Genomic DNA, 12,021 nt, shown 5'->3' with positions numbered 1-12,021 from the left:
AATACAAATTCTCACCCAATTCCACTTTTTGCTAAAACGTCCGCATCTAATCATCAATCAACCTTAAACATCTTTAACAAGTGGTGACTACGCATGAATTTGGTGGTTGTCTTCTTATTTTATGATAAAATAAGTTTCTTTATCGCAAGTTCACAACTCTATGCCAATACAAATGACACCATCGTTAGGCGTTAACATGCACAAGTAAGGGACCTTTGTGATATAATAAATCTTATCTGACATTGATTCTGCACATCCGTCCTGCAAAAATAGAGTAGGCGTTATCAAAATCTCATGTTTATTTGATATAATATATATATATATATATGTATGTATATTTTGGTCAAAAAACGAAATTTTATTTATATCATAACTGGTGAGGATCCAGCAGCTCCCAAGAGTGGGGCATCATTACATAGCAGGGCCCAAACTCAAAGGGCTTGGGGTGGAGAAGAAAGTCAATTGGGCGGTAATGTCTGTTTCCTCTGCTCGCCCGCGGCCCAGTCCGCAACGGCATTTTCGGTTCTTTGACAGGAATGAAGGCCCACCAGCGGTAAGTTCCGAAGAAGGTCTTTGCACTCTGTCCATGCAGCACGTGTGTCCCAGTTAAAGTCTCCCGCGCACTTGAGAGATCTTACCAGACTTTTGACAGTCGGGACCCCACCGAAACCACACCCACCTGCTTCTTCTTGATGTACTTCAGAGCTTCTAACAGAGCTAGGGCTTCCAGCTGAGCAACGGAAGCCGCCCGAACTGTTTTGGTGAAACCGTCCACAAGGCAGCCTGAGAAGTCGCGGACGATGCAGGATATCGCGCCTTCCCTCGACCCTGCACAAATCGACCCATCGACGTTGATCTTCATGGTCCCTGTCCTGGAGCTACCCAAATCTGAGGTATCTCGGTTTCGTCTGACTTTCTTGCTTGAGGGTGTTGAAAGCCCCATTTTCCATAGCTTTTCTGCTGAAATCGGGCCAGATCTACTACTTTGCAGGCATCCGGCTGACCTCCCCGAAATATATAGTTATTCCGCCCCTTCTAAATTTGCCAGAGGATGTTTGAAATCGCTTCCAAGGAGGGTAAGTAAGTGTCTTTCCTTATAAAGAGCGCCAACCACGCATCAATTCGGATGACTTCCTTATATTAGTCAGTGGAGAATATGGTGACCAACGAGCGACACTATTGCTCGTTGGTTTTCTTTCATTTTTTTTTGTTCATTAATAGAATGAGCAAGTCAAGTCAAGAAGCCTCTGCTTAGATTCCACGCACCTTCCACATAATGCTGCGAAATTGCTCTGCTGTTCTTTTATTAGTAGAGAGTGTTGTGTGTTGGTAATAAAACGTGGAAGGCCGAGATCGGTGGAAAACAGCAGTGGCTGGATAGTGTTTTTTTTTTTAGCACTCCTCAAATAGTCGGTCACTCCTTGCTCCTCTTCTCTGTTTTCCTGCTTTGATTGCTCCATTTTCTCCAGATTAGGGTGTGTGAGAGCTCTTGTATCTTTGTTTGAATTAATGTTGCTCCCAATCAAATTCCGAGATACATTTCTGCAATTTGCAGATCCGGGTCTGTGAAATCTGCCTTTCCTCTAGAGCTCTGCTTGATCAATCTCCTACTTTGAAAGAAAATAAAAGGTATTTTTTTTGTCAATCACTGCATGATGTACATCCAAACAAGAAGAAGGGAAATGAAGAGTCCCTTCTCTTCCTTATGGTCCAACTCCTTTCTTTTCTTTTCCCTTCATTTCCCTCTCAACTTAAATTGCCAAACAAAGTGGAAAAGAAAAGAACCCAATCATTTAGAAGATCTGAATTCCGGGGCCTCTTCCTCATCGACCCCCCTGCATGGAGGACATTACAAAGGCGGAGACAAACAGCAGAAAGGGAATGACTTCGAAGTGCTCTTGAGCACTCCTCAGGTAATCAATGACTCCTTACTCTTCTCTTCCCCTCTGTTTCCAGCTTTGGTTGCTCCATTTTCTTCTGATGACTTGTGTGAGAGTTTTTTTTTTTTTTCGAAGTAGCTCCGAATTGAGTTCTGATGAGTTTTTGATCTGGGATTATATATATGTCTGTTTTCTGTTTCCTGCTTTCTTTTGAGTCTTTGCTTCATCAATCTCTTTTACTCTTTGAATTAGTATAATCCTCTCGAGGTGGAAAAGGAAATACCCACTCATTTAGAAGATTCAATTTACGGGGCGTTTTCCTTATCCGCCTCTGCACATATTGGTGATTATGGAGGCAGAACCAAAAAGTCGAAAGGAAAAGGTTACGAAGTATATATGAACTTTAGAGGGCGAGACACCCGTAAGGGTTTCGGTGATTATCTCTATACTAGCCTTGTCGATGCAGGAGTTCACGTGTTCAGAGATGAAGAGATCTGTGTTGGTGCAAAGATTGGTTTTGATTTTCCTTCCGTTATTGCACAGACTAAGATCTCGATTGTGATTATCTCTGAGAACTTCGCTTCCAGCGCATGGTGCCTTAAGGAGCTAGTTCATATATTAGAGTGCAGGAGAAGCAGAGGGCAACTAGTGTTGCCTATATATTACAAGGTGAAACCCTCACAATTGAAATATCTTACTGGGAGATTTAGAGGTGCTATTGATGCACATAAAAGGAAAATGGGCGAAATGGTTGTGAATTACTGGATAGAAGCGCTCCGAGAAGTCACTTCGGTGAAAGGATGGAAATCGGAAGAATTTGGGTACATTATTCTCCACCAAAACATTATTCAATTTCTCATAAATAAAATTTTATAAAAAGAATATATATATATATATATATATATATATATATATATTGCCGTCCTATATTGACATTTATTGCTATTTAACAGACATGAAGGAGAATTGGTTAGAAGTGTTGTCAACGAAGTTATGATCGCGTTAAATGGAACCAAAAGGATTATGAGCTCGATAGACAATAATGAAGTCCCAACCAAAAAGCCGAAAGCAAAGGTGTGTGAAGTGTTCTTAAGCTTTAGGGGGAAAGACACTGGTGAAGGTTTTACCAGTTATCTCTATACTATCCTCGAGGATGCAGGAATTCACGTGTTCAAGGAAGACAATGACCTCCGTGATGGTGAGCAGATTGGTTTGGAGCTTCTCGGCAGCATTATGCAATCAAAGATTGCGATCTCAATTATCTCAGAGAATTATGCTTCCAGCCAATGGTGCCTTCGTGAGCTGACTTTGATGTTGAATTGCATGAGAAGTGGAGACCAAAAGGTGTTTCCCATATTTTACAAAGTGGAAGTCTGGCAGGTGCGAAATCTTGGAGGGAGATACGGAGATGCTTTTAATAAGTGGAAAAATAATTTGGGTGAAAAAGTTGTGGAGGAATGGAAAGAAGCGCTTCGAGCAGTCTGTTCCTTGAGAGGATGGAAGTCACAGAACTATGAGAATGGGTACATTATTCTCCACCAAAACATTTTTAATTTCCCACAAATAGATCTTTCTTGAAAAAAATATAAATTTAGCCATTCTATACTGAAATTGATTGTTATATGACAGGTATGAAGGAGCATTGGTAAAAACTATAGTCGAAGAAATTAGGAGCGAGTTATATGGAACTTCTCAGCTAATAAAAGAGTTGATGGGAATTGACGAACGTGTGGAACAAATTACGAGCTGGATAGATGTTAAATTTAATGATACAAGGATTGTCGGAATTTGGGGAAATATTGGCGTCGGTAAAACAACTCTTGCAAGGGTCCTGTACAACAAGCTTTCTAGTCATTTCAAACATCTTAGCTTTGTGGCAAATATTAGAAACATCTCTGCACAAAGGGTATTGAATGTCTGCAAAGGCAGCTCATTGACGATATACTAAGGAGTCCAAACGACGTGTCTATTGACAAAATCAGTGTCATCAAGTCTCAATTTATGAATAAGAAAGTTCTTGTACTACTTGATGATATAGATGCCATTACTGATTTTAATGCTTTGATTGGAGACATTAGTTGGGTTAAAGCAGGAAGTATAGTCATCGTCACAACGAAACAAGAAATTTCTCGATGAGGCTAAGGTGGACCATAAGTACGAAGTCAATAAGTTGACTCTGAATGAATCATTGATTTTATTTAGTAGACATGCATTTCAAAAGGATTATCCTATTAAAGGTTATGAGATTCTCTCTCATAGTATCGTATCCATAACAGCTGGACTTCCTTGGCTCTTAAAGTTATAGGTTCTTGTTTATATGAACAGAGCGAGAGGAGTATGGAATAATATATCAAAGAAATTAATGGAAGTGCCTCATCAGCAAGTACAAGAGATGTTGAGGATATGTTATGAAGAATTAGATGATATGGAGCAACAAATTTTTTTGGATATAGCATGTTTTCTTATTGGATCATCTAAGCAAAGTCCTACTTATATGTGGGATGCCTGCGGTTTTTTCCCGAGAAATGGGATTGAAGTATTGAGTCGTATGTCTTTAATTGAGATTGACGAAGATGACAAGCTAAGGATGCATGATCAACTGAGAGATCTGGGACAGAAAATTGTTCATCTAGAAAATCCAAAGGAACCACAAGAGCGTAGCAGATTATGGAAATATGAAGAAGCAGCGTATGTGCTTGACAGCAACAAGGTAAGTGTTTTCCTCTACTCGTCTTACTCAATGAATGTGATTCCATTTTTCCTTTCTTGTTTGAGATTATAGTTAGTTTTGAATCCCCAAAACTAGCTGCTTCTACCAATAAAAGAGCTCGTACGATTAATTGTTGTTCTTGCCTGATTATAGGACATAACTGAGGATTGTGATTAGAACACTCTCCTTTTGGTAACTTCAATGCAAGAACAAAACTAAAAAAGCGTTATGTTTGAAAGAGCGCTTTCGGATAAAACCTGACAACTATAAATTATGGGGGGCCATGCTTTTCCCACATATTAGTTTCATGCAAATGTTTGGATTCTTCTTTTGATTTTTTGTGATGTCTTTTCTTTCTTTATTTTCTTCTACTAAGTATTGACTTCTTTTGAGTTTGCTATGATAAAGGAGACCACCATGCTTTCCACAGAATTTGATAAGTATCCATGAGATCGAATATGGAATTCTGTTTACTCACTTGAAATTCATTTGTAATGATTAGCTATCCTGGTTCATGTATTTTTCGAGTTGGATTAAATACAGATTAGGTCCCCCATCTATTCTTTCTTCGCTCAAAGTAGTCCTTCATTTTTCGCAGTTTGTGCAAATAATTCCTTTCTCGTCAATTGCTAGTTAACATCATCAAATTTACTCTTGTGGCTTTCGTATTCATTTATGATATATGCACCACTGTTAGTATAACCCTCTAAACATATACTATTTTCGTTCAATAGACATTTCATAATAGTGGATAATTTTATTTCTATGAATTTGCTAACAATTTTTTGTTTCTTTTGTGACGATGGATAATTTTCTATTCCCTGACAACATTTATTTGTTAAATGTAGGCTATCAAGCTATAATAATTATTTCTGCATTTCTCAATTCTTAGTGAGTACCTTATTTAGCAAATATTTAGTTAATTTATATCATCATTTGTTAAATATATGCTATCATATTACATAATTTTTTATCAATCTGTTATCATCACTTTTGTGAAACGAAAAATATTTTCTCATAATGAGTATCAACACAACTTTTCAATGAAACAGCTATTACTTATCATACATTTCGTTATATTCATTATTCAAATATATGTATTGATGCAACAGAACTCTTTAAAAATGTACTTTTTTTCTTCTATGACGGCTAATTTCATTATATTCATGTTATATAATTTTTTTTTATGATGATGGATATGTTTTTTTTATTGATCTTTTTGATATTATTATTTGGTAAAAAAATTATTTTAACGTTACTTATTGGTCACATGTGAGCCCATTGCACATAATAAATGAAATATCCAGAAATTATATATATATATATATAACTAAAATTTAATATGTGTACAACTAAAAGGCATAGTTTTGTGGTAAGACCTCCGGATTAAAATAAGACATTAGAAGAAAAAAGTTGAAATTTTACAATAAACTGGATTGATAGAGCCATAAATATTTTAATTAGATATTTTAACACTCAAAAGCTTTTAAATCTCAAGATTTCAATTCTTAGTGAGTACCTTATTTAGCAAATATTTAGTTAATTTATATCATCATTTGTTAAATATATGCTATCATATTACATAATTTTTATCAATCTGTTATCATCACTTTTGTAAAATGAAAAAAATATTTTCTCATAATGAGTATCAACACAACTTTTCAATGATAACAGCTATTACTTATCATACATTTCGTTATATTCATTATTCAAATATATGTATTGATGCAACAGAACTCTTTAAAAATGTACTTTTTTTCTTCTATGACGGCTAATTTCATTATATTCATGTTATATAATTTTTTTTTATGATGATGGATATGTTTTTATTGATCTTTTAATATTCTGTATTTGTCAAATTTGAGTCCAATATGATATTGATCTTTTTGATATTATTATTTGGTAAAAAATTATTTTAACGTTACTTATTGGTCACATGTGAGCCCATTGCACATAATAAATGAAATATCCAGAAATTATATATATATAACTAAAATTTAATATGTGTACAACTAAAAGTCTTAGTTTTGTGGTAAGACCTCCGGATTAAAATAAGACATTAGAAGAAAAAAAGTTGAAATTTTACAATAAACTGGATTGATAGAGCCATAAATATTTTACTTAGATATTTTAACACTCAAAAGCTTTTAAATCTCAAGATTTCAATCATCCATATTCTTAAAACTGTGGAAACAATAATGAAATTAAAATTGAGAAGAATCATGGAAAGAGAAAAGTAAAATCCACTATAAAAATTCAATTATTACAAAAGGTGGTTAAAAAATCTAAGACTCTTTCCGTTTTAAATTCTTAAGGTAATAACTTGAGAAAAATAATATTTATATTGCTCTTAAGCCCTAACATTGGCCCAAACCCATAAATAATTCAAGACATCTCAACAAATCTCCATCTTGGCTTGAATTTTACATAAGTAACAAAATCTTCTCCTCCCACTAGAGTAAAACTCAGTTGCGGCAAATATTAACCAAATCCAAGCATCACAAATATTAACCAAATCCAAGTGATGCTTGAATTTGGCAGCGGCAAGGGCTTTGTCAACATATCAACTAGATTGTTTTCTGTACCAATCTTAGCCATCGACAAGAATGTCTTGAATATAATAATTCCAAACATCGATGTGCTTTGTTCGCTCATGATATATTTGATCTTTAGTAAACTATATAACATTTTGACTATCACAATGGACAATAGTCACACCATAATCCACACTGAGCTCCTCAAATAAATCTCTTGACCATATGGCCTCTTTAATTGCTTTTGCAATAACTATATACCTTGCTTTTATAGTAGATAAAGCAATTGTATATTGTAAAGTAGCTTTCCAACTTATTGTACAGCCTTCAATAGTAAAGATACACCCAATCAAAGACTTCCTTATATCAAGGTCACCAGCATAATCAGAATTAATTTGTTTAGTATGACTGTCACTAGTTTTCCCAAACTCTAAACTAAAATCAGAAGTACCTTTCAAATATTTCAAAATCAACTTCACAGCTTGCCAATGAACTTTGCCGGGCATGATAAATATCTACTTACTATGTTAACAGCATAAGAATACTTTCAATTTTTCTATTTTTTTTAAATGATTATCACATAAGTTTGAGGACCATGTATTCATATAATAACAATTATTAACAACGTTATATTAGAATATGATTATATACACAGTTAGAGATAGCTCTTATCACCTGTAATACTTAAATTTAAGCCAATGTAATTTTTTTAATTAAATATATATGAGAATGTTGTCCATCATCTCATAAATTACTCGAAAAAGTGATGGATCAAATTTTGTTTATGAGATTAATCTGCATAATATCAATAAGACGTGGATAAATTCAAAGCAATGGCTCACTCAAATATTTTGAATTTAACTTTTGTTGTCATGTAAAGAAAAAAATGTTTTGAATTTTATATGACGACGAGTTTTCATTATTAGTGTTAAAGTTAATATGGACGTAACTAAAAGCACTTATGACATATGGATGATTTGTTCAAGCATCACACAAGCACGCGCAAATGTCAAGAGCATCTTTAATTGACAAGTACCGCATATAAACATTGAGATGCAAAATATAATGAAGTAGCAATATTACTGAAAAATATTATATCAATGCTTTTCAGCAAGCAAATTTTTGCACAAATGGAAATCTAATCAACAATATAGAACATTGATTAGAACTAAAGGAAAGTTATCTATGAAGTTATTGAAAAAACACTATAAATTTACAAGGAACTTTTGAAGGAAAAGTAAGTAGCGTCTCATCTGAAAGAATACAAGTTTGAAGGAGAAATTGTATCCTCCAAACATAACAATTGAGCTCTTTAAACATCCAATTTAGTCGATCTTCATAGCCAATGTGTCTATTAGCAAGATCTCATCAATCTATGGGCAAATTGATCAAACATATCAATGACTGCTATTTCACAACGCATGAGAAGAGAACATCAACCATCTGCAGTGACGAAAAGAGGTAAAAATTAATTATATAACGTTTGATCGATGATTGGTTTTTTCTTTCAAGTACAAAGAAAATCACTCATAGAGGAAAAACATGACAAAAAAAGGAATGTAAACATGTGCGTACTTTTGGATGACATTCTTGTTTCACTTAGCTATTACCATGGGGATTCTCTAATTTTGATGGATGCCTTGATGGTAAGTTTGATAGATACATTTAAATTGTAAGAGTTGTCTTGTTTTTCGTATTAAGGATATGAGTTAGAGTTGCATTGTTTCGCACATCAAGGATAATAGATATATTTGGAGTAGTGTGTGCATGGAGAGAGACATTCCAATCTTTTTTTTTTTTTTTTGAATTCAAAATGTGTAAATTGTGAAGGGCATAATTGGAAGAGAATAAGTCACGAAACACCCTCCTTAGCTTTACATTTTTATACAGATAAGATATTTAATATGCAATCAAAATCTACCGCTTCACCAAGTTGGAAGGGAGAAGCCTGCACGATAATAGTATATCAGTAAATGAAATCAGTATGTCTTTTCTTATATGCAGTTGGTCTTATGTCATCATTCAATCTTACTGTCTCCTCTTGTTTCCCTAATTGTAGGGCACTTGTAAGATTGAGGCCCTTCGTTTTGCCGAATATGGCTACAAAAAAAGCTACAATGGTGAACAATTTAAAGAACTAGCCCACTTGAGGTACCTTCAAGTGTGTGGTGGGAATTTCATTGGAGATTTTCAAAATTTACTTCCTCAATTAAGATGGCTTCAATGGGAGCGTTGTCCCTCCCGAATTTTGAAGCGACCAATTTTCATCCAAAAAAATTAGTCGTGCTCAATCTATCGTGGAGTGAGATTTCAGAGGATTGGGGAGGATGGGATCCACTGAAGGTAAGATGAAGAAATGACATATCTCTATACATTTTGTCGAAGTCCCAATCGCACCAAGTTCTCCTTTCTTTCATTCAGAAAAGGTTTAATATTCTTCCTCAAATTAAGAATCTTCCTCTAAATACAAAGAGGAACTTATAGGCATCTAAATATATTTAAGCCATGTACGGATACTAAAAAGAACTTTTAAGCTAAATTAATTAACATCTATTAAAAACATAATTATAGTATTTTGCCTATCATGATTTTTTTTAATCTAAATTGTTTTTGACTTTTTAACGATTCTTGTTATATACCTATATCTATCTTCTTTAATGGCAAATGAAAAGTTTCAACTATTTACCTATCGTTAACTTTTGTTTCTAATATAAATTATTCTAACTATTCAAATAGTATTTCATGTAAAGAGTAGTTAGAGCATTTGTAGAGGGCACTTTTATGAGGGTGAACTATATGTTATTTTTGTGAGTACTAGAGGGCACTTTTATGTCGGTAACATTGTTTTTGTAATAGACATTTATGTGTTGGTGACATAGCCAAACACTACTACTTAAGAAACATTTAAATAAAACAAATGTGAAGTAGTGGAGCATCATAGCAATGGTAGCATAAGATAAGGGGTAGTGGAGCGTGGGTTTTTCCAAGGAAATTTAAAAAGTCTAAAAGAACAAAGAGTAGTGGAAAATCTCATTGAGCTATCTCTTTCTTTCTTCGATGGCAACCCAGCTCAAAGTTCTCAACCTTACAGGTTGTCTTTCTTTAAGAAGCACTCGACTTGTCTGCTTTCGAAAGCTTGGAGATTTTGATTCTTGAAGAATGTGAGAATCTAGAAATGATTCATCATTCTATCATGCTCATCAAGTCCCTTATCTCTTTGAATGTCAACGGTTGTAGGAGATTGGAGGAACTACCGATAGGAATAGGTAGAATGGAACAATTGAGGGAGCTTCTCATAAATGATACGGCTATACGAGAGATTCCAATATCAAAAGGTGATTTGATGAAGCTGGAGATTTTATGTGCCTCATGGTGTCCACAACTTGCTCAACTTCCTGAATCCATAGGCTCACTTAAGTTGTTAACTCAGCTAGACCTATCTCATTCAGAGATTGATAAATTACCTGAATCCATGGACTCCCTTGAGTCGTTAACTCAGTTGGACCTATCTTATTCATATCTTGAAGAATTACCACACTCCATGGGCTCTCTTGGGTTGTTAACTCAATTGGACCTATCTCATTCAGGGATTAGAAAATTTCCAGAGTCCATGGGCTCCCTCGTGTCATTGATTCAGTTGGACTTGTCTTATTCAGGGATTGAAGAATTACCTGAACCGATTGGTTCTTTGAAGAAGCTCGAAACCCTCAATGCCTTTAATTGTGCATTGTTGGCCCACATACACAGCTCCATAGGCAATCTAACATTTTTGTCTCTCCTTGACCTAAGGAAATGCCATAAACTTGCTAAACTTCCAGACTCCATAGACTCCCTAGTGTCTCTACAACACTTGTTATTACGAGGATGTCTCTTGTTGAAAGAGATTCCCGACTCGATTGGAAAGTTGGTATCATTGACTGAGCTAGACTTGAAATCTACATCAATTGTGGAATTACCTCAAAGCATTGAGAAATTGCAAAATTTGAGGATCTTGGACATTCGTGGAACCCACATAATGAGAACTTCCAGGTGCCATGTTGACTCTAGAATATTTAAACATTGAATATTATAATACGTATGTTGGCTTGGCTTATGTCATAATTTCACGTCTAGGTAGCCTGTAAGATCTCCTGCTTTCTCTTCTTCGTCGAACATGTGGCTTTCAAGTGCAAACTCAGTAGGGAAATAAATGTTGCGAACACTGTGTATGTACTGTTAGTGCGGCACAGTTTGTTGCTTCAACCAAGCATAATATTTTTCAGGTGGTTGGTGAATGAAATTGAGGTTGAGTTTACGCAAAGCCCGTACCAATGGTTCACAGATAAAGAGAAAGTCAATATCATACATTCATAAAAAATTTAAATTAATATACTCGTTATAAATTTATCTTAAACTAATTTTTAACCACCAAAACCCTAAACCGGTATGCTTGTCACAAATTTATCATTCATTAGTTTGTATTAGATGTACTATTAAATTGCTGAGTTAAATGATACTTGCAATTGACGGGTGTGCTAATTTAGGGTTTTACTCTCGTTTTATCACATGTTTACTACTTGTGATTTTCATATCATGAATGTATCAATTTTGAGATTTTAGCGGTCAAAAAATTAATTTTGGATAAATTTATCATAGATATATCAATTTGAGGTTTTTGGTGGTCAAAAAATTTGTTTAGAATAAATTTATCACAAATATGCTAGTTTGAAGTTTTTGGCTTAGGGTAAATTTGTTATATGTGAGCCAGTTTGAGATTCTTCATAATATTAACCCTATTTTTAAAGCCATTAACTTTATTGACTATAATTTGAAAGTTGCATCTGCTCTGAAGTTGCATATTTGCTTTTTATGAAAAATGGGCTCAAATTCAAATATTTAAAGTGTATATTTTTGTAAT

At 34.5% G+C, this 12,021-nt stretch overlaps 1 protein-coding gene across 1 annotated transcript; it reads left to right on the top strand.

The window, feature by feature from the left end:
- The first annotated feature begins 645 nt into the window (after positions 1 to 645).
- LOC104439298 (disease resistance protein RPV1) lies at positions 646 to 11,187 on the top strand. The gene is made up of 9 exons (XM_039309442.1): positions 646 to 893; positions 976 to 1,076; positions 1,556 to 1,913; positions 2,133 to 2,701; positions 2,834 to 3,403; positions 3,510 to 3,786; positions 4,186 to 4,590; positions 9,184 to 9,275; positions 10,260 to 11,187. Exons 3-9 carry the CDS (start codon positions 1,653 to 1,655, stop codon positions 11,185 to 11,187), a joined length of 3,102 nt encoding a protein of 1,033 aa, XP_039165376.1. The 5' UTR covers positions 646 to 893; positions 976 to 1,076; positions 1,556 to 1,652.
- The last annotated feature ends 834 nt before the right edge of the window (positions 11,188 to 12,021 follow it).

The sequence above is a fragment of the Eucalyptus grandis genome, chromosome 3 (genome assembly GCF_016545825.1).
Source record: "Eucalyptus grandis isolate ANBG69807.140 chromosome 3, ASM1654582v1, whole genome shotgun sequence".
Classification (NCBI taxonomy): Eukaryota; Viridiplantae; Streptophyta; class Magnoliopsida; order Myrtales; family Myrtaceae; genus Eucalyptus; species Eucalyptus grandis.
The sequence above is the reverse complement of the archived record's forward strand: the minus strand, read 5'-3'. Positions and strand labels throughout refer to the sequence as shown.